This window comes from Apostichopus japonicus, chromosome 16 (genome assembly GCF_037975245.1).
Source record: "Apostichopus japonicus isolate 1M-3 chromosome 16, ASM3797524v1, whole genome shotgun sequence".
NCBI lineage: Eukaryota > Metazoa > Echinodermata > Holothuroidea > Aspidochirotida > Stichopodidae > Apostichopus > Apostichopus japonicus.
In genome coordinates, this window is record NC_092576.1 from 13,332,020 (window position 1) to 13,355,340 (window position 23,321).

The following is a 23,321-nucleotide window of genomic DNA, read 5'->3' on the forward strand; positions in this document are numbered from 1 at the left end:
CAAGGTCATATCCCCCCACTCGGAAGTACGGATCGCCGCCCATTGTAGTCTGTATGTAAATACATCAATGATTCATGATACTAGCAATAATCATGGCGTACAACAAAACTTGAATGCCAGATAATATACAGAAAATAAAGTTTTATAATGAAATAAACATAATGTAAACATTGAATAAAAGTTAATTTAAATTTATTGACATGTAAAATGTTATATAAATATGTTCTAAACACAATATATGATATCGATTGCAATAGGTACTAATCCTATCCACATAAGAATGAACTTCTATTTCTCTGTCTTCGCATATTCATGAGATTTACAAAGTGAACATTAAAACGATAATTTCTTACGAAACACTGCAAGAACCATACTCAGAAACTGTCGTTCCCGATTCCACGTATGTATCAATTATTGCGTTAAACAATGTAACCAAAGATGCCTTGTAGCAGTAGATAATGCTGACGAAACATGTACGTCACGTGATCATAATTAGACGTCTAGGACGCATAACTGACCATGACTCATGGTCAGTAATAAAAATAAAATAAGTAATAATAATAATAAATAAATAAAAAGAAGGAGCCTCGTAAAATAGTACAACTTAGAAACACTTTAACAAGAGCATAGTTGTTTCCTACTTCTAATTAGAGGATTCACACGAGGTTGGGTTGTATATTATGAATGTGCCTGGGAGCGTAAGATTGATTGCACATTCCGTTTAAAGGGATAGTATAGTGCGAAAGCTTTCAAAACGTTTGAAGGTTACTTATAAACTATTGTCAGAGACATTTTACATGTCACGTTAAACACTAACTTGAAAATGGAGACTTTGCACACAACTTTTCTTAGTCTGTGTGCTTAATAAGAGTTCCGACCTTATCAGATTGCACCACTGGAACTATTATTTTGCAACTGTATATGTTCACTTTTTCCTCAAAACTGACTGGAACTTGTTGCACGTTGTGCTTTTTTTTTTAATAAATCTAAGCAATGAAATTGTTTATGATTTAGCACGGATATTAATTGACATTACCATAACTAATTTCATAACTAAGGGGATAGTTGTATTAAGTATAGGACTAACTGAAGTCACAACGAAGTTAAATTAACACGAACAACATGAATTCTAAATTAAATCCATGTTTTGCAACTTCTCCAATTACTTGTCAGCAACCGGCTCTTCTTGCCCCCCTCACCTCTTCCCTCTACCCTCTCCCCTCACCCTATCAACCCCATCCATGCCACCCAAAGAAAAACATACTAAAACACGTATGTTGATTTATGTGCATTACCCATGCAAATCCATTGTCTATTTTATATTCTGTACAAAATCCTGGGGTTTCATTTCACCAATATACTACCCGTTTCAGCAGTCGGCTCTCCTTGCCCTAGCTCCGTACCCCTCCCCTACCCATATTCGACTCAATCCATGTCACCCAAGAAAAAACATACTAAAACATTCATATCCGCGTATAACCCATACAAATTCCTTGTCTATTTTATACATTGTCACAAACCGTGGACGTTCTTTTAAAGTCAATTAGACCAATATACCACCCTTTTTCAGCAGCCGGCTCTCCTTGCCTTCTCTACCCCCTCCCCTCATCCTATCCGACCTCATCGATGCCACCCAACAAAAATATACTAAAACATGCATGTATGCTGATATCTGCGTATCATCCATGAAAATTAATGAAAAATAAATAAGACCAATGTACCACCTCGTTAACTATATTCTTGATTATTTTATTCTACCTAGTCCCCCCCCACCCCACATTTCTTCACGTGGCAGTGAAAATTCAAGGTGTACCCTATGGCTACTATACACACAAAAGTGACGAATACCATAGACTTTGACATGAAGAAACTTCAAGAATGTAGTTCTAGCAAAATAGCATAGTGACTAATTATATATAACATGCCATTGAATATATATATATATATATATATATATATATATATATATATATATTCAATAGCATATTATGAACTCGATCAAAATTTAGACTACTTGACTCGCTCTCTATATATTTTGATATATTATTCATTCATCATTGTTACATTATTACTTTACATGGTACCAATGCATCTGTTTTAAAATTGGACACTCTTAGACTGTTTTCAGACGCCACCATTATTTTTTTTTTACAAGAGATATGGTACCACCCTGGTTGTACAACAAATTTCACGAGGGTCCTTTTGTTAATTTATTTTGAAAATGTGACCCCTGCCTTCGTTATTCTTTTAATGGTTAAATATTTTCATCCAAATGGTGCAGTATTTTTATGCTGGCATTATGTCTAGACACTCGTTTTACTTGATTTCAGACATTCATGGCATATACACGCAGAACTTAATGGTTTACTTGAATATCAGTTGACAAGTGAAGTATTTTTATGCTGGAATTATGTCTAGACACTCGTTTTACTTGGTTTCAGACATCCATGGCAAATACACGCAGAATGTAATGGTTTACTTGAATATCAGTTGATAAGTGCAGGATTTTTATGCTGGTATTATGTTTAGCTTTAGTCGTTTTACTTGATTTCGACATTCACGGCATATGCACGCAATATTTATTGCTTCACTTAAATCAGTTGACTAGTGCCGTATTTTTATGCATGCATTATGTCTAGACATACTCGTTTTACTTGATTTCTGACAATTCACAGCATATAGATAAAACCGACTACATTATCATAACCAATGGCGTAGGAAGGTACTTTTGAGTGGGGGGGGGGCTGAAGACTGATGGCCGGCCTTCGGGAGGGGTCTAAGGGGAGGGGTCCCCCTCCCCTTTGGAATTTTTTTGCATTTCCAGGTGGCCTCAGATGCAATTTGGTGCAATATAGCACACTTCAACTCCCACTCCATTTTGTAAAGAATTTTGCATTTTCACCTGGCCTTTAATGCAATTTGGTGCTCCAAATGAGATTTTTTCTCATTTGGAAATGAAAAAGGGGTTTTTTGACTTGCGGAGAGGGGGGCGGAATGATACTTCCGTCCCCCATATTTTTCACTGGGGGCTAGCGCCCCCAGCCCCCCCCGGTTCCTACGCCCTTGATCATAACACACTTTGGTTTTATACCGTGAAGAGAGTGAAAATTTAACTCCTTTGCTTTTAGAGTGTAATGTGTACTAAAACATTTAATGATGAAACCTTTAATTATGACCATTAACTGTCAAATTGCGAACGCGAGAAATTCGACCGTAGACTATAGATACAATATATGCAGGCCTGGACGGCGTACAATGCACACTGCTATACGGTATACAACCAAAATTTAAAATCCAAAGGAGCGGAAATTCACTCTATTTGACAACAGAAATCTTCGTATTTCAAAGCCAAAGTACTTAATATTCACTCTTTACAAAAGAGTGAACAAATGACATTTTGCTATCAAAGTTTGTCAGCTTAAAATTAAAGTGGATATTACTTGAAAAGTGCAGCTGCTATTTTGACTTTTCAGAGACCATCTTACTCAGAATTACATATACTTCTATATGAATGGGAACTTTGACCTGTCTGTTTACCTGTAAATTCCCACTTTTTTCTATTCTTTATTAACAAGTTTGATAGTTTTAAGAAGCAAATGAAGGTATGTTTTATTCATTACGCACTGCTATGTTAGTAATTAAAAGGTTTAATTTAATCTTTCATGGATGATGCATTCTTTGTAAAGGATTTATTCAAAAGCACATTATGAACTCGAAATTTAGACCACTTGACTCACTTTCTATTTTGATATATTTTTCATTCATCATTATTACATTATTATTTTACATGGTCCCAATGCATCTGTTTATAAATTGGACACTCTTCGACTGTTTTCAGACGCCACCATTATTTTGAACTTTGAAACTCTGTTATGAGTATAATATGAAATTCTTTTACGAGGGTATTGTTTGCAAAACCAAATTGAATAGTTGTGATCCAATTCCCATACTTAAAAATATTTAAATATTTTATTTTTATTTAAATATATTTACTAGTGCCTAAATATGACTTAATAAATACGTAATTACTGAGTTAACTTCCTTTCAATGTTTGCATAAATTACTGTTCTAGTTTTGCCATCCAGAGGGTTGACGGGTTTAGATGTACATAGGATGAAGCGTTTAATTATTATCTGTCAGCAATTTACCATTGTGCTGTAACATATCCGTTTCACCAGCCATAGACAGTAGTATCCCAGTGTGATTGTTGTTCTTCATATATGTTTTCACAGCTTTAAAAAGGCGCCAAAACGAGTTCGAAAATTATAAATGTTTGCATATAGCAAATTGAAATGGTAAGATTGCGTTATTTTCAAAAACATTTTTGAGGTATTGCCAGCACACTCTGAAACATGTTTCATGGACGTAACTACAAGTATTTTTAATTATAAGAAAATCACATTTGTATGAGGGGAACATACATGTGGGGTGAGAGGATCATTCATTGCATATTTTTGTGCCTTTGTATGTTTGTAATGTTGCTTTAATCTGTGTTTGTATATGAAACTTGGTATCATTTTCACTGTTTAATATATATTTAAAACCATAAATTGTTGTCTTTATCCTTTTTTAATTTGTTCTAACATGTGTGTCCAAATCTAGTAAATCGTATTATCATCAGTGTAGTAGCCCATTCTATCGTCTTGATATTTTGATGCAACCTTGTACAACAGCCATATTTCCAAGGGCGTAGGAACCGGGGGGCTGGGGGGCGCTAGCCCCCCCCCCAGTGAAAAATGTGGAGGGGCGGAAGTATCATTCCGCCCCCCCCCCCGCTTCGCAAGTCAGAAAACCCCTTTTTCATTTCCAAATGAGAAAAAAAAATCTCATTTGGAGCACCAAATTGCATCTAAGGCCTGGTGAAAATACAAAATTAAGTTTACAAAATGGAGTGGGTGTTGAAGTGTGCTATATTGCACCAAATTGCATCTGAGGCTACTTGGAAATGCAAAAAATCCAAAGGGGAGGGGGACACCCCCTACCCTTAGACCCCTCCCCCAGGCCGGCCATCAGTCTTCAGCCCCCCCCCCCACTCAAAAGTACCTTCCTACGCCACTGCATATTTCTAAAAATAGATAGGGCCATTCCATTGAGTCACCAACTCATTCTATCAATCCCGTTCCTCAAAATCAGCGGTACAGCGGTTTGCCCCCCTACTTTCACAACTCAAACCCCGCCCCTGCTAAGTGATATTGATCTTTGAACGGAATTTAAATGAACTGTTATATTCTCATTCTACGTTTTCCAAAAATCTTTGTTGAGCTATAACTGTTGCGACAGGGAATTAAATCACGTTAACAACATTCCTTACAAAATACTTCACTAACAACAAAAGCTGAAGGTTATGAATACAGTGAATTTGACCTCAATGATAATCAAATTTGATTACCAAAGGCTGTCGTTCATTTTCAAAATTGAATGATAGTCATAAATATTAACTAACATTAATTGCATCGAGCTGCGAGTGTTAACATTCAAGCTTAACAAGAGTGTGTTATATAGGATTCCTTCTCTTAATTAAACAAACAAACGTTTTACTTTGCGTCGAGAAAAAGATAGTGTCAACGTGTACACACACAATAAATAAGCGGATATTCTGTGTTTGGTTTGCAATAGCAAGAGTGAAACTAAAGCCCCTCCTCCCTGCAAACATATGTTGTTTCTATATGGTGTGGTTGATATACAATCTGTATGTATCACATATCGACCAATCTGTCAGTTCATAGTAATCTGATGAGCGGTGAGCTTCTAAGATATACTTTCCGAAAGACGGAGATGACTTGTTACACCCCTCCCTTTCTCCTCTCTCCACCCTCTGCTCCTCTTACTCCTTCACCCGTGTATGTAAGCCTCACCATAAGAAATAACATAATGAAACCAACATTAATAATTTTCTACCGTTACAGACGAGCGAAGGTTGTCGGCTGACGTCATCCTTTTACAGAATCTCATTTTCCAATGACTCATGTTGATTTTTCCGTTGTATAGCTCATATCGTAACACATAGACTTTCACGTCCGTTCATGTTTGTTCACTGTTTGTTCCTTCGGATATACTAACATCCAAATATCGCACATTGTACAGCCAGGGTTACCTTGACTGTAATTTACCAGAGAAACGTAATATCGGTAAATTCAATTTGGAATTATCCTGCACTACATGATAAGAAGTGTTACTTGTCAGCCAGCAGTAACGGTAGGTAAATATCACTGTAATAAAGGGAGTGTTGGCTCAATGGTAAACGCCAGTGCTTTTCAATCATAAGGTTCCGAGTTGGGAGTCACTCCGAGATCAATGTATGTATGCATATGTATGTATGTTTGTATATTAGATCCTCTTGCAAGCAGGAACTCGCGTATGTCGTCCAGTTACAGAGGTGTCGACAATTGGCAATTCATAATCATGGAATATATAATTTTTGTTAGATAAATATAATATAGGTAGGTAGGTAAGCAGATAGATAGGTAGGTAGGTAGGTCGGTCGGTCGGTCGGTCGGTCGGTCGGTCGGTCGGTCGGTCGGTCGGTCGGTCGGTCGGTCGGTCGGTCGGTCGATCGGTCGGTCGGTCGGTCGATAGATAGATAGATAGATAGATAGATAGATAGATAGATAGATAGATAGATAGATAGATAGATAGATAGATAGATAGATAGATAGATAGATAGATAGATAGATAGATAGATAGATAGATAGATAGATAGATAGATAGATAGATAGATAGATAGATAGATAGATAGATAGATAGATAGATAGATAGATAGATAGATAGATAGATAGATAGATAGATAGATAGATAGATAGATAGATAGATAGATAGATAGATAGATAGATAGATAGATAGATAGATAGATAGATAGATAGATAGATAGATAGATAGATAGATAGATAGATAGATAGATAGATAGATAGATAGATAGATAGATAGATAGATAGATAGATAGATAGATAGATAGATAGATAGATAGATAGATAGATAGATAGATAGATAGATAGATAGATAGATAGATAGATAGATAGATAGATAGATAGATAGATAGATAGATAGATAGATAGATAGATAGATAGATAGATAGATAGATAGATAGATAGATAGATAGATAGATAGATAGATAGATAGATAGATAGATAGATAGATAGATAGATAGATAGATAGATAGATAGATAGATAGATAGATAGATAGATAGATAGATAGATAGATAGATAGATAGATAGATAGATAGATAGATAGATAGATAGATAGATAGATAGATAGATAGATAGATAGATAGATAGATAGATAGATAGATAGATAGATAGATAGATAGATAGATAGATAGATAGATAGATAGATAGATAGATAGATAGATAGATAGATAGATAGATAGATAGATAGATAGATAGATAGATAGATAGATAGATAGATAGATAGATAGATAGATAGATAGATAGATAGATAGATAGATAGATAGATAGATAGATAGATAGATAGATAGATAGATAGATAGATAGATAGATAGATAGATAGATAGATAGATAGATAGATAGATAGATAGATAGATAGATAGATAGATAGATAGATAGATAGATAGATAGATAGATAGATAGATAGATAGATAGATAGATAGATAGATAGATAGATAGATAGATAGATAGATAGATAGATAGATAGATAGATAGATAGATAGATAGATAGATAGATAGATAGATAGATAGATAGATAGATAGATAGATAGATAGATAGATAGATAGATAGATAGATAGATAGATAGATAGATAGATAGATAGATAGATAGATAGATAGATAGATAGATAGATAGATAGATAGATAGATAGGTAGGTAGGTAGGTAGGTAGGTAGGTAGGTAGGTAGGTAGGTAGGTAGGTAGGTAGGTAGGTAGGTAGGTAGGTAGGTAGGTAGGTAGGTAGGTAGGTAGGTAGGTAGGTAGGTAGGTAGGTAGGTAGGTAGGTAGGTAGGTAGGTAGGTAGGTAGGTAGGTAGGTAGGTAGGTAGGTAGGTAGGTAGGTAGGTAGGTAGGTAGGTAGGTAGGTAGGTAGGTAGGTAGGTAGGTAGGTAGGTAGGTAGGTAGGTAGGTAGGTAGGTAGGTAGGTAGGTAGGTAGGTAGGTAGGTAGGTAGGTAGGTAGGTAGGTAGGTAGGTAGGTAGGTAGGTAGGTAGGTAGGTAGGTAGGTAGGTAGGTAGGTAGGTAGGTAGGTAGGTAGGTAGGTAGGTAGGTAGGTAGGTAGGTAGGTAGGTAGGTAGGTAGGTAGGTAGGTAGGTAGGTAGGTAGGTAGGTAGGTAGGTAGGTAGGTAGGTAGGTAGGTAGGTAGGTAGGTAGGTAGGTAGGTAGGTAGGTAGGTAGGTAGGTAGGTAGGTAGGTAGGTAGGTAGGTAGGTAGGTAGGTAGGTAGGTAGGTAGGTAGGTAGGTAGGTAGGTAGGTAGGTAGGTAGGTAGGTAGGTAGGTAGGTAGGTAGGTAGGTAGGTAGGTAGGTAGGTAGGTAGGTAGGTAGGTAGGTAGGTAGGTAGGTAGGTAGGTAGGTAGGTAGGTAGGTAGGTAGGTAGGTAGGTAGGTAGGTAGGTAGGTAGGTAGGTAGGTAGGTAGGTAGGTAGGTAGGTAGGTAGGTAGGTAGGTAGGTAGGTAGGTAGGTAGGTAGGTAGGTAGGTAGGTAGGTAGGTAGGTAGGTAGGTAGGTAGGTAGGTAGGTAGGTAGGTAGGTAGGTAGGTAGGTAGGTAGATAGGTAGGTAGGTAGGTAGGTAGATAGATAGGTAGGTAGATAGATAGATAGATAGATAGATAGATAGATAGATAGATAGATAGATAGATAGATAGATAATGTAACACAATGAAAGTATGACGCTAGTGTAAGTAAGTTGCAATGATGGAATTAAAACCAAATAAACCATGACTATACAGGAAGCGGATTAAGGAGCGAAGAACGGATTACATATGGATGTTGAACTGATAGTTGTTAAGGGGTCCCAAGTCTTTGTTGAGGCCGGTGATGTGAGACTTAATACGAAAGATCAAATCGATTTCCTTATGTTTACGTTCAGTAAACACAACGTTACGTTTTTTAGAGAATTACTGTGAAGATTGAAATGTTCGGAAACTGGGAATCCTGCAAAGATATCACGAATAGATTTTTTTTGTGATTATTAAAACGTAAGCGGAACCGGGAGCCTGTTTCACCTACACAATTGCCCTCTTTGCAAAGTACACAATAGAAAATGTAAATAACATTAATAGAATCACAAGAGAGGGAAAGGGTCTTAGTAAATTCCAATATATTTTCTAAAACTTACTCCTTATTTGTCAATTATGAGTCATATCTTATTTCTCTGGTTTTCTCTAATACTATATATATATATATATATATATATATATATATATATATATATATATATATATATATATATATATATATATATATATATATATATATATATATATATATATTTTAACAGTTTTTCCGTTAACATTTTAACAGTTTTTCCGTTATTCCTTTATACACATATATATATATATATATATATATATATATATATATATATATATATATATTTTAACAGTTTTTCCGTTAACAGTTTAACAGTTTTTCCGTTATTCCTTTATATATATATATATATATATATATATATATATATATATATATATATATATATATATATATATATATATATATATATATATATATATTGTTTTTGATTTTGTACACTAACATTTTAAAATAATATTTTCTTATAACGTACTCACTTTTGATGTCCTGTCTATAAATATTTATATTTATACTGAAAATAAATAAATGATGTATGATAAAAATACAACTACAACAAATATCCCTAATAAAAGCATGTGAAAAAGTAAGTGGGCCTGACGTTTCGATCCTATCAGTATCTTCTTCAGAGGCTGAATAACAAGTAACATAAACTACTTGGGACAAATACAAACACAGCATACAGGTAGGTTAATGAGCAGGGTGAATACAAAAGATGTGATAGGATTAGTAGACAACGCTTGGAGAGAAGAAATAAACCAACAGGGGTAGAGGGGAGGTATGAGTAAAGGAACAAAGAGAAGATTTAAGGAAGAGAGTTAAAATAAACTTCACAAGGACAAAGACAGGAAGGTGTGGAGAAAAAAGGTCGAGGAGAGCTAGGAGAAGAGAGGTGACAAAGGGGGAAACAAGGGGAAATAGATGGAGGGGAAAAATTAAGACAGCCGGCTCAGAATCGGATAAAATTCCACAGTTTAACGAGGAAAGGTTTGAGCCAGAAACAGATGAATCTGACGACGATGACAACCATGCAGGCCGAAGCAGCAGTCAATGACGTAGTGCCAGCCAATCGCTTGGAGAATCTAGACTGGTATGAAACAAATGCATGTGAAAAAAGTGTTTTCCGCCCAAGAGATTTTCATTTGATCGTCACGCAACTACAGTGTAATTTTGACTGCTGTTAGTAGAATGTGACACTGGCCAGTTACTGCTTCTTCCTCCTATCATGTGATTTGCGCGTAGGCTTTTATTATTTATATGGCATACACAGTGTAGAATACTCGCTGAATGATAAAGACTTGACATTTTGCTTGCCATGGTCCGTGTTCACGTGTAGAACAAACATATACTTCTCACCTTGAATCATTCACAATGGCTATCTTAAGTCTTAATCTTCTCCGTAACGTCTGTTACATAAGGTCAAGATGCTCTCTTTCCACCCCTGTCGATCTTCTGCAGCTCTTCTCACATCGGACCAGCTTCTCCAGCTATTCTTGTCTCTCTCTTTAATTGCTGTCCTTCTCCAAGTCGTCTTGGGTCTGCCAACCTTCCTCCTTCCTTCTGGTGCCCATTCCATTGCTACACTTGCATGATTACCTGTCTCCTTCCTCATAATATGACCAATCCAATTCCATCTGCGTCTCCGTATCTCTACACTTATTCTGTTTATGCCTGTTTGCTGCATAATTCTGTCATTGCTAACTAGTTCTGTCCAAGGTATTTTCAGTATTCTTCGTATGCACTTGAACTGAAAAGCATCCAACTTTTGCTCCTCTCTCTTTGTCACTTTCCATGCTTCACTTCCATATAACAGCACTGATCTTACTAGTGTTTTGAAAAGTGTTAGTTTTGTCTTTCTGCCTATTGCACCATTTGTCCATATTCTTCTTAGCTTTCTAAATGCACCACGTGCCTTTCCTTATCTGTTTTTGATGTCTTCTGTACCTCCTCCATCTTTACTGACTTTGGCCCCCAGATATATAAACTCTTCTACGTCTTCCACTTCTATGTTGTTGATTTTCAGTGGCGTATCTACCCTGTTGTTCATTCTCATGTGCTTACATTTCTTCACATTCATATTCAAACCGATTCTTCCTGCCATCTCTTCTACTTTCTCTGTCTTTTTCTGGATGTGGTCATGCGTTGCCGATAGCAAGGCAATATCGTCCGCAAAATCCAGGTCCTCAAGCTGCGTGGTAAATCTCCATCTGATGCCTCTTCTTTCTCCTGCGAGTACTCTCTTCATCATCCAATCTATTGCTAACAGAAACAGGAACCCGCTCATGACACATCCTTGCTTCACCCCAGATGTTACGTGGAACCACTCAGTTGTTTCACCTTCATCCACGACTGCGCATTCAACGTTGTCATATAAAGCTTTCACAATTCTAATTATCTTGTCTGGTATCTGGTACTCTTTCAATATATTCCACAAGCTGTTGCGGTGTAGAGAGTCGAAAGCTTTCTCAAAATCAATAAAATGCACATACAGAGGTGAGTTCCATTCATTTGACTGCTCTAGGATGTTACGCAGTGTAAATATCTGCTCTGTTGTACTCCTGTTTGGGCGAAAACCAGCTTGTTCTTGCCTCAAAACCTTGTCCACTCCGTCCTTTAATCTGTTGATGAGCACTCTTCCGAAGATCTTGCTCATAACTGGCAGCAATGTCACACCTCTCCAGTTGCTGCAATCTGTGAGGTCCCCCTTTTTGGGGATTTTAACAATTAGCCCCTTGTTCCATCTTTTTGGGGTTGACTCCTCTGACCATATTATATTAAAGAGGTCTGTTAGTCTTTCCACTGTAGCATTTACATCAGCTTTTAACAATTCAGCTGTTACTTGATCTAAACCTGGGGATTTGCCATTGCTAGTCTTAATCAATGCATCATGTACTTCTAGCCTTGTAATAACACCTAAATCGATTTCAACCTCTGCTTCAATACGCTCATCAGTTTCACGAACCCAGTTCATTGGATCGCCTCTGTTTAACACAGAGCTAAAATGATCCTTCCATCTGTCTTTTCTAGCCTGCTTGTCTTTAATAATATTGCCATCTATGTCCTTAACAGCAGCAGTAGTGCTCTTCCATTTACCTGTCAATTTCCGTGTTATAGTGTAAACATCTTTAAGCCTTCCATTCTCTGCTGCTCTCTGGGCATCTTGTGCCATTTTGTCTATCCACTTTCTCTTGTCACTTCTCGCACTTCTCTTTACTTCTCTGTCTTTTATTCTGTAAGTCTCTCTCCATCTCTCTTTGATCCTCTCTGATTTTGTACTATTAATCTTCGTATTAATTTCCCTCCTTTCATCTACCTTAACCCATGTCTCTGTTGAGACCCAAGGTTTACTTACTCTCTTGGTGTACCCTATTGTCATCTCAGCTGCTTCTACATATACTTTCTCCAGCCCTTCGCACCATTCCTTTAGTGTTTCGACATCCAGGGCTTCACATCTGTTCTTGACCTCTACATTGTATGGCTCTCTCATCTGCCTGTCTTTAAGCTTTTCAATATCTAATTTAGGCTTTACCTTTGATCTATTCAAATATTTACACAGTTTCAGTCTTATTTTGCATCTGACAAGGTAGTGGTCGCTTATTGCGTCTGTACCTCTTTGTGTTCTTGTGTCTAGTACTGAGGTCCTCATACTCTTGTTCACTAACACATGGTCAATTTGGTTCTTCGCTCTTCCATTTGGCGAGACCCAAGTTTCCTTATGGATAGTTCTGTGTTTGAAGATCGTACCTGTGATAACATATCCATTCACTTGGCAGAACTCACATAGTCTCTCTCCATTGTCGTCTGTAACACCAATACCTTCCTTGCCCATAATGTCGTCCAGTCCTTCATTGTCGCATCCCACCTTTGCGTTGAAGTCACCTATGATAAATACCATGTCATGTCTGCTGCACCTGTCTACAATCTCTTGGAGCTGCCCATAAAACGTGTCTTTTTCCTCCTCTACTGCAGCTTCTGTCGGAGCATATACTTGTATGATTGTGACCTTCTTGTGTTTACCATAAAACCTTGCTGTAATTAGTCTACTACTGACTGGTGTCCATTCAATGAGAGTTTTTACAATTCTCTCACTCAACATGATACCAACACCTTGTACATGTGTGTTGTCGTTGCCCACATACAACAGAGTATCACCTGAAGCAAGTCTCACTTTCCCTGCACCTGTCCATGTGACCTCACTGAGGCCTAGAATGTCAATGTTGTACCTCTCTCTTTCTCTTGCCACAATGGATGTAACTCCTGTTGCATACATAGTCCTCACGTTCCATGCGCCTAAGAATAGGCTGTGCTTTGGCGTCACCACAGTTCCTATCGGGCGTTGGGCTTCCCGAAGGCTTTGGCCCAACGGCGTCATCCTGCGTCCAGTTGTGAAACTGTCTGCTACTGCAGTTAATCCAAAAAGGTTTTGTGGTCCTTCATTAGGACCCTAAGCATCATTGATTTCTGTGATAAATGGGATTTTTCCAGGAGGCGGTTATCAGCCGACTGCCCAACCCCCACTCTGGAGGACCGGGTTTTCTCTAAGGGTACCTTCCCCTAGACAACTGCGTGCCAACGCTAACGAGCTCTGCCTGCCCGGGTTTGGAATCAGAGTTTCCCTCTCCTAGGGGGTTTTAAGGCTCCCCAGCCCGTTCAAGCCAGTCTAGCCTGTGATCCCCTTGAAAAGAGAGACCGAGACTAATCTTGTATAGCGCTGGCTACACGCTCCCACGCCGCTTTAGCTGTGATATAAGTACCACACCCACCCTGCCCCATGTCCTGCTAAAAGCAGCAAGAACACCCACGTTCGTGGCGAGGAGGTGCGACTGCGGAGTTCATCCTCGCCTCTGAGAGAAAGGAATCACAATGGCTATATACGTCAATAAAGCTTGCTCATTCAAAATGCTCAACGAACCCTAGCTTTATTTGATTGTTACCGACCTTACTAGTTAGTTCCTATTTCGTAGACTGTGATGGTAATACCTGTCAAAAATTAATTCAATGACAGACATTCTTTGCATACCGAACTTAACTCTCTACTTCGAGAAACTACTAACTAGATAAAATGTGAGAAAAAAGTAATAACACCAAAATTCAGATGATCGACACGCAACTACAACGTTATTTGTTGACGGCTGTTAGTAGAATGTGACACTTTCGGACCAGTTACTGCTACTCCCTCCCTTCATATCATGTGATTTGCGAGTAGGCATTTATTATTTATATGTCATATACAGAGAAGAATACTCACTGAATGATAAAGACTTGGCATTTTGCTTGCCATGGTCCGTGTTCACGTGTAGAATGTAATGTAATGTAAATAAAGTCTTATAGCGCACTACGCGCGATGCATCTGTGCGCTTTACAAACAATCTAGAATATACAATTACATAAATGGAGAAAATACATAAAAAAGTAAACACATATACCATATATAGATATATACAGGAATATGAGATAGAAAAACGATTAAAAGCACTGGTGAAGAGTAAAGCGATAAAACAGGTTGACTACAAAATCTACAACTCGATTGGAAAAAAAAAGGGAAATTATAATGCTCTTGAAAGAAGTGCTTTTTCAGGTGTGATCTTGAAGGGCAAAAAAATATTGTCACCTTGACTGGTTCACAATGGCTATATACGTCAATAACACTCACTCATTCAAAATGCTCAACGAACCCTAGCTTTAGTTTGAGTATAACCGACATTACTAGTTAGTTCATATTTCGTAGACCGTGCTGGTAATACATGCCAAAAATTCATCTGCATAATTCAACAGTTTTCTGTTTTAGTTTAACAAGTTTCAAGCTGCCTATTATTTCCGTTTTGTTCCTCCTACCAACAGGCGTAAGTGTGTTCTCTCCTGTTAGTGGATCCCTACATGTGTCACCAGTCACCAGCCTAGTGCACCATCTGTACCAATACATACAAACGATACCAGGCAGACATATAAGTCACCGCCAGCAAACTGTAACTGTCAGTAAGTATCGCCCAAACCAAAATAGTTCCCTGCATCATTTTATGTCTTTGAGTTGGTAAACTGATATTTGCCGTGGATATGATAACCTACTTTTGTTAACATTCTGTTAAATGGTTCTAAATTAAGAACTGTTGCAACGTTTGTAGAGCCTGAGTAGTTGAATATCTAAGATCATGATGTGTTTGGGCAATTGAAGAAGTTTCAACATTTGACTTTTCTCAAAAGTTCAGTTTCCTCATTTTATTTTTATAAATTAAAAGACGTGCTCATTCTTGTAAACTTTTTTTGTAAGTGAATGGTGTTATTTGGTTATTTCAAATGAGAAACGTTCCTTCACTGAAATAATATAAACTTAAATGACAAAAATAAAGTGCCCTGAAGTTGCAAATTTAAGAATAATAATTGTATACCGGTACTTAAAATGTGCCCTCGCGTCAATTTGTTATCTTCAAATATTGGAATTTTGGGTAAGAATAGTAGACAGGATCAACTTTATGTTGAGGTAGAACTTTCTGATTCTGTCTTGTATAGCTGCGAACGGATTTTTGGAAAACTACAAACAGACTGCCTTAACCATTACAGTGACCCATGATTACCAGGTTTGCCGTTTACTGGGAGAGCCGTTACTAATTAGATACAGTATATATAACAGTACATGCGTATAACATGGCTGTCACCATATGGTTCCTTATTTTTACGAGCGTGAGTTTCCCCATAGAGTACTAAGCCGCATGAGCATTGTTTTCTTATTGCATATGTATAGTCAGCCAGTTGCGACAAATTCCTAACGCTAATACCTCTCTTAACTGTCCACCCACGTCATGCTTTAAAGCATTCGTATTGGCAGTATAAAAGGTTCCTAACCTTTATCTGATTCTATTGCTTGTACCTCTCTACACTGTCCGTCCACACCATGCTTCAAAGCACTCGTATTAACAGTACTGGCAGTTCCTAACTGTTATATGATAGAACATGATATTTATACTGCTTATACGGACACGATACGGGTGCTCTGCAGCGGACATACAGTGCAACTGGGCGGCAGTGTAGTAGGTCTAAGCAAAAATATCGTAGTAACCGTTCTTAGTTCTTAAAACAAGGCGATTGTGTTCATTCAACTATAGGTTACAATACTGATTAGCTAACCTTCCAGCTGAGAACTGTTGCAGTGCCTCTGTGATAGATAGTGAAATCCTTCTTGAAAATGAAGTCGAACTCTCTACCGGAATTATATGGAAATATTATTTTCATTGCAAACGTGTGGTCTAAAATTGCTTTAATAAATTTATGACAAGCGACATTGGAAGAGAAAAGGATTAACATACTCTTATACACACCATACACGTCTGGTACATACATTAAGATTGAAATACGGGAAGAAAAACTATGCTTTGAGTAGGCTGTTCATGTTCACACTCATATCCGCCCCCTTATTTTGTTTCTTTCTCTTCTGCCTAGTTTAATAAACAACAAGGTTAAGAACTGTTTGTATTGTCACTGCAAGTGCTTTGAAGCATGATGTGAGCGGACAGAATTATAGGTATTCTATACAATATCACTAGCACAAATACAACTGTCATATTAAAGCTTCGTGGACTCTTGACCTTATTGATCCTGTTTGAATTGCATTTTTCAACATTAGCTATATAGATCCCGACCATGGCGAATACTCCACAGTTTGATATGACAGGTTTAACAGCGGTGACGTCACCTCCTGGTTTGGCCCTACCGACCCTTCAAGTGCCTGGTGCGGCTTTATCTTGGATGGATCGACCTCCCGTAAGTTATTTATGATTTCAACCACAAAGTATGCTTCCGCCCATGCGTTAAGTTCTGTACTGTATCATCCCTATCGATGGCTGAGAATCAGTCATGAATGAACCTCGTAATGTATGTCTTCGTCTATATACACTATATCTATTTAGCCATTTCTTTATTTAAGGATTTTGTATAGATAAAGTTACGTTTAAAAATAGTCGTTACAAGTGGTTGAAACTTTCAAACACGGCTATTACAGCGTCTACTAGTTCAACTACACATGTGTGTATACCATCACAGTAGAACGGAAGTTCGGGAGCGCGCGAATTAACCATACACCATCACCACCACAAACGAACTTGTAGTTTATGGGCTCCAATATGTTTCATATGAAATTTACACGTGCACTTAATTTATAGCCTAACCTCTTAATTACCGGATCCAACTGAATAATACTGTCTTGGAACAAGAAAATCGTGAACTAAATTCAATTTGGAACGCTTTTGTTAATTCTGCAAAGGTAAACAAAATACTTGGCCAGAAGTTATAATGATAATAATAATAATAATAATATTATTATTGCGTCGTGGAAAAACGTTCCTGTTTATTAATCATGGAGTCATGTTACCTCTTTTCCTCTTCTAGTTTCTCAACCCGTTGCTCAATAGTGAGGTATCGCTCCTTTAATAAACCGTTTTCCCTTTTCAGTTATTCAAAAGATTTTCTCAAATCTTCTATTGCATGGCCAAATTCTGCTTTAATCTTCTTGTCAAAGAATTCTTTCGAAATGTTGTTCATAGCTGTTTCCACCGTAATAGTAAAGTTTACCGACGTCGTTCTGTAACATTCGGATTCGGCTTCGTATTCAGAGCCATCGCCTAAGCTGCGTTTACTTACAGCATGTTGTGACGAGGCAGAGGATTGAGTGACTTGACGTACGGGTTGTCGTTTTTTTTCCCAAGCTGCCGACAGACCTCCCTCTTTGTGGCATATTTGCACAGAAACAGGATATAAAAGCAACGGCAACCAAGATAGACGAAAATTGTCCCAAACGTTAGAGTTGGATCGTATCTATAGAAGGCGATTATCTGTAGCACTAGAAATGGCACGTCATTTCACGGTCATGACAGGCTCGTTCCCAATAATAATACTATTTATAATACTAATATTATTGAGGATTTTTTAAAGCGCCGACATATCCATCGGTAACGGTGCTCATGGCGCATACCAATATTACCCTGGTCAACGATAACCTGTCAAATACAGGGACATGCCCTTCACATGGCAGCAGCTAAAGAGCCCCCAAATAACAGTCTATCTCACAGGTCCCCATATATACACCTGTGTGAAATGGGGACAATGGAGATGAAGTGCCTTTCCCAATGACACAACGTAATGATCTGGCCAGGGCTTGAACCTGCACACCTTAGAACACAAGTCCACTGCATTAACCAGCTAAGCAGCGTCCAACTTACAGTTTATCTCACAGGTCCCCATATATACACCTGGGCGAAGAGAGGCAATGCACTTTATCTGCATGGGGACAATGGAGATGGTCCTTGCCCAAGGAGAGGTCCTTGCCCAAGGACCCGATGTAATGATCTGGCCAGGACTCGAACCTGCAAACCTTAGATCACAAGTCCAATGCCTTAACCTCTTGACCACAACGCTCTCAACACATTCCAAGCATACTGGTGAATGTTTGTATTCAATTCCTACATGTGGGTTTTGAGAAAGAAACAAACATCTGTTGGACACATATCAAATCTACTCTAAAAACTTAAAGCACACATGTCTGATATCACAGAATCAACATGACCATGCATGGTTGTAATGAAGAGTTTAAAAACTTTTCTATGTCGCTATCGATTTTCATTAATATAATATTGATTCTCTCATTGTCTTCTGTGGATCGAATTTTTATGTCGGTAGGTTGAACCATTCCTCCACCTCTCCACTCCCCTAAAATAGATATTAAAAGAAATATAACTTGTTATTTCCCTAAGTCCTTGCGTGTAGACCTAGTTTATAGCCTTAAAAGTTAATCCATTTCACCTCGAAAATATTACTTGTCTCGCGGAAGGTGACACCCACCCCTTCATTCGAATGGAGTTGTATATGTTTTGTTTGCTAAATTTGTCGTGGAAGTCTAGATCATCAACTTTCCTCGTTCCTGTTTAGTATTGAAAGACGTAAAAAAAAGGGGGAAAATACCCATTTTTAATAAGGCTGCGTTTTTTGTGTGTGGTTATTTGACTATTGTAACTATATCCACCCACGCCACTACTGATAATGTAATAACTTCGTTGTCGTTTCATAGGCAGCCATCGGATGTCCACCAGGACTGGAGTATCTCAGTCAACTCGATCAAGTCCTCGGGGGAAATACCCATTGTTAACATGGCTGCATTTTTTTTTATTTGACTATTGTAACTATTTCCACCAGAGCCACTACTGATAATGTAATAACTTCGTTGTCGTTTCATAGGCAGCCATCGGTTGTCCACCAGGACTGGAGTATCTCAGCCAACTCGATCAAGTCCTCGTCCATCAACAAGTTGATATGGAAGAGGTTCTTACCAACTTGGGAACGCCAAACAAATATCATGTGAAAAATATTCTCGGTCAACAGGTACGTGTACGTTATACAGTACCGGGTATACTTCATCTTAGGAGGTATTTAATACAGGTGCAGGGACATGTGGGGTGCATACCTTCCGCCAACACCGCAGTCTTCAACCCTACACAACAACCCTTCAACTGGTGGTTGGTTATAATGACCCCGGGACAAAACCTGCTCCTTTTAGAATCCTGGACCATTCCCTCTACTCCATATCTGATATAGATCCGACGTAACGGGGTGGGCGTAGAGGAGAGGTGGGTGCTCCAGAAATTATCCCCACAAATCGACAAGAAAACATCTTCTTATCAGATTTTATGTTGAAATATTTATATATATTTTTTATCTCTATACCATTTTTTTCTTAATGTATAATAGATTTTTTTCGCCTTCGAGGAGGCATACAGAGGAGCGCTTCATTTTAGCGGTAATAAAAGAGGCTTCGTGATACACGTTATGGATAATATGAATCAAGAAGTCATGAAGGTCTCCAGAGAATACAAGTACTGTGTGGGTTGTTGTTGTGCATGCTGTGCTGGATGCTGTAATGGCGAAAAATGTGCCTCTAAAGTCTCTGTAGAGGCCCCGCCTGGCTGCACTATCGGATATGTTATTCAAAGGTATATATGTTTACTCTCAACATTACACAGAAAGATTGATATTACGTTAAAAATAGTTACAACCTTTCAAGGTTGTTACTGTCTTGTATCAAGAAAAGGCTGTTGTCAGAAGATTTGTACAAGGTGATATTTTACTGTACTGCTGCTGCCAAAAAAAAGAACATTACGTACTTTTATGTACCCATAGGAAGTATACCAGGCTATATATATATATATATATATATATATATATATATATATATATATATATATATATATATATATATATATATATATATATATATACATATATATATATATATATATATATATATATATATATATATATATGTACATGCATAAACAGCCGACTATGTGAAGACTATTCCAGGGTCCGCTAAAATATGATAAAAGGTGTTAAACATTTGCAAGGAATTGCTCTAGTTTGCATCTGAGCATGCATGGATGTAAAATTAACAGCTTTGTAGCATTTCTGATAATTTTAACTAATTTCATACTATTTATCCATGTGAGAAATTGTGAACACAAGACTGAGGGAAAATATATAATAATTCAGTACTAAATATATATATATATATTATTTTGCATGCAGGCCAAGCTTGTGCGGGGATCATTTAGCGGTTCTGGACGAAAATCATGAAACTTTGCTTAAAATAAGAGGACCAGGCTGTAAATGTCGGTCAATTTACAGTGACATAGAATTGAAAGTAAGTACCCCCCCTCCTCCCCCCACCCCAAAAAAAAGTGTACTAATGAAAGGACGGATGGACTTTAAACTGGATGGAAAAAAATCTTGATATTTCTTAGTCCAAGGAAAAAGGTGGGTTGGGGGGATATGAGTGCTAGTTATGATTCTAAAACTATACAGCTTTTATAATATTCGGGATCTCTTAAATAATCTTTGAAGGGTTAATGACGTCAATTTCTATGGTGTAGGATAAATTGCATGCTATTGTTTATAAATGATCCATGATCCTTTTTTTTTGGCAATGTAAATACTCCCTCCTCTACCATTCCCCAACCTCCTCCCCGCCCTCGCCGCTGCAACTTCAATCCACGTCTTCTCCCTCTCTAAATGTACAACTAGCCTCATTATGTAAGTAATTTACCCTCTATTTCTCTTTCTCTATCTCTCTCCAAAGGTACTCTCCTCAGATGAAAACGAAGAACTCGGTAAAATCAGCAAGCAATGGGCAGGAAACGTCCAGGAAGTGTATACTAACGCCGACAACTTTGGTATCCAATTCCAGATGAATTTAGAAGTGAAATCGAAGGCGATATTAATAGGGGCGCTCTTTCTAATTGATTTTATGTTCTTCGAAGAACAGCCGCTCAGACAACAGGGGACCAATCAGCGACGTTGAAGAATTGTTTAAATCAGCCAAAAAAAAAAAACCTTTCGTAAAAGACAATTATTTGTTCATGATTCTATAACAACTGCAAATATTAAGACATTGTAATCCACTAATCTATCGCAAACCGCTTAAACTGATCACTGCAAGTCGGGAAAACGCAACGTATTAGTTTTTTATAGGGGGAGGGGGGCATCTTTAAACAGGTGCGGTGGAGTTTGTGGCAGAGGGGATCACGTGCCCTCCCAGTTTTGTAACTCAACACTTTCTCCATTTTTGTTGCTGTTATTTTAAAAATTACAAAACGTGCTCTTTCCGGTATACTATACTGTAAATGAATTGTGGTATGTGGTTATGTCAATAGATTATGGCGTGTTCCTTTACTGAAATAATATAAATTTATATTGAAAAAATAATAAAGTGTCCTTTTATTTTGCAAATTAAGAATAAAAGAAATGTATACTAAATATGTGCCCTTTCGTTAAAACATATTCAACTAGTGGAAATTTGGTAAGAATAGCACACACAATCTATTTTGTGTTGATGTAAACGTTCTGATTTACACGCCCATGCATCATCCCCACCCACCTCCCCTTTTCAAATCGAATCACACGACCTACTGCCCCCCCCCCCCCCATTATTTGTGCCCCTTCAGAATGAAACCCTCCCGTATCTCAAGTTTAAAAGTAAATTTATATTTCATACCAGCTTTGTAGATTCGTACGTATGAATCAACCAACATTTCCCGCAACATAAATATAGGTTTCGTATGCATGTTTTACAGAGTGTCATGTCACCAACAATGTAAGCCTACATATTGTAATTATACACGAATATCCAGATGATGTTATGTAACATGTCTATGTTATGTCATTTCAAATTTTAAGTTGTGTTCTGTTTATTTATGCCTATATGTAAAGATCAACATTGCAATTTCATCGTATCTATAAAGTCGTATTAATTATATTTGCATATTTCATATATCATTATTGTTAACGTTCAATGAACCTAAGATCAATGAATTTAACTAAGTTTCCCGTTTAAAACCTTGTTTGACTTCACTAGATGATGACGTCACACCTTCGGTATATAGGGCAATTTATGTCATATTGTTTTATTCCATTCTTTTATAACGTCATGTATAGGACTAACTAAAGTTTTGTTTCTCTCTATAAATTTTGGTGAAACTACAATACCGCGCCGTGTTTTCATTGTAAAGTTTAGTAATGCTGTTCACAAAAATCGTGGAAATTCATTTACCTTTCACGTGCTTTTCTTTGAGTCTTGCGATGTATGTTCCAGAAGATACGAGGAGACATTGAGAAATGTTCGTAAAACGGAGGCTGCTATATTTTGCAAACTTTGGAAACAATGATGCAGAATAAACCCGAAACAAATGAGATCAAATTATCTATGTCCCGATACCTAAATTAAAACAAAATTTAATATTACTACAAAGGGGATAAAACACTCCATGTCCGATATCTAGGAAAGTGAAATTACTATTACTCTTAATAGGAGATAAAATACTCCATGTCAGATCAAAAAAAAAAAAAACAGGAAAATATACATCATAATAAAGACCAAGGCGTGTTTTGATTAAATACTTTTGAGATACCAACTGAACTTCCTAACCTATGCCAACCTGTTACCATTGCTAAAACTACGAACTGCAGACTTTTTATTTGGTAGCCTATCAGTTTGTTCGCTAGTGGATGGGACTGGGCCAGTGAGCCTATGCATGATT

The 23,321-nt window shown here is 37.5% G+C and overlaps 1 protein-coding gene across 9 annotated transcripts; it reads left to right on the plus strand.

The window, feature by feature from the left end:
• Window positions 1–5,934: 5,934 nt before the first annotated feature.
• Window positions 5,935–22,827, plus strand: LOC139981955 (phospholipid scramblase 1-like). Of its 9 annotated transcripts, none has more exons than XM_071994400.1 (7): window positions 5,936–6,195; window positions 15,091–15,224; window positions 16,861–17,004; window positions 19,471–19,614; window positions 19,981–20,222; window positions 20,815–20,929; window positions 21,365–22,827. In XM_071994400.1, exons 3-7 carry the CDS (start codon window positions 16,885–16,887, stop codon window positions 21,584–21,586), a joined length of 843 nt encoding a protein of 280 aa, XP_071850501.1. In that variant the 5' UTR covers window positions 5,936–6,195; window positions 15,091–15,224; window positions 16,861–16,884; the 3' UTR covers window positions 21,587–22,827. The 9 variants fall into 9 exon arrangements, with proteins under 9 accessions (XP_071850504.1, XP_071850503.1, XP_071850505.1 ...); XM_071994397.1 differs by having other exon boundaries at window positions 5,937–6,199; window positions 15,038–15,225; window positions 16,868–17,004; XM_071994396.1 differs by having other exon boundaries at window positions 5,937–6,199; window positions 15,091–15,225; window positions 16,868–17,004.
• Window positions 22,828–23,321: the final 494 nt, after the last annotated feature.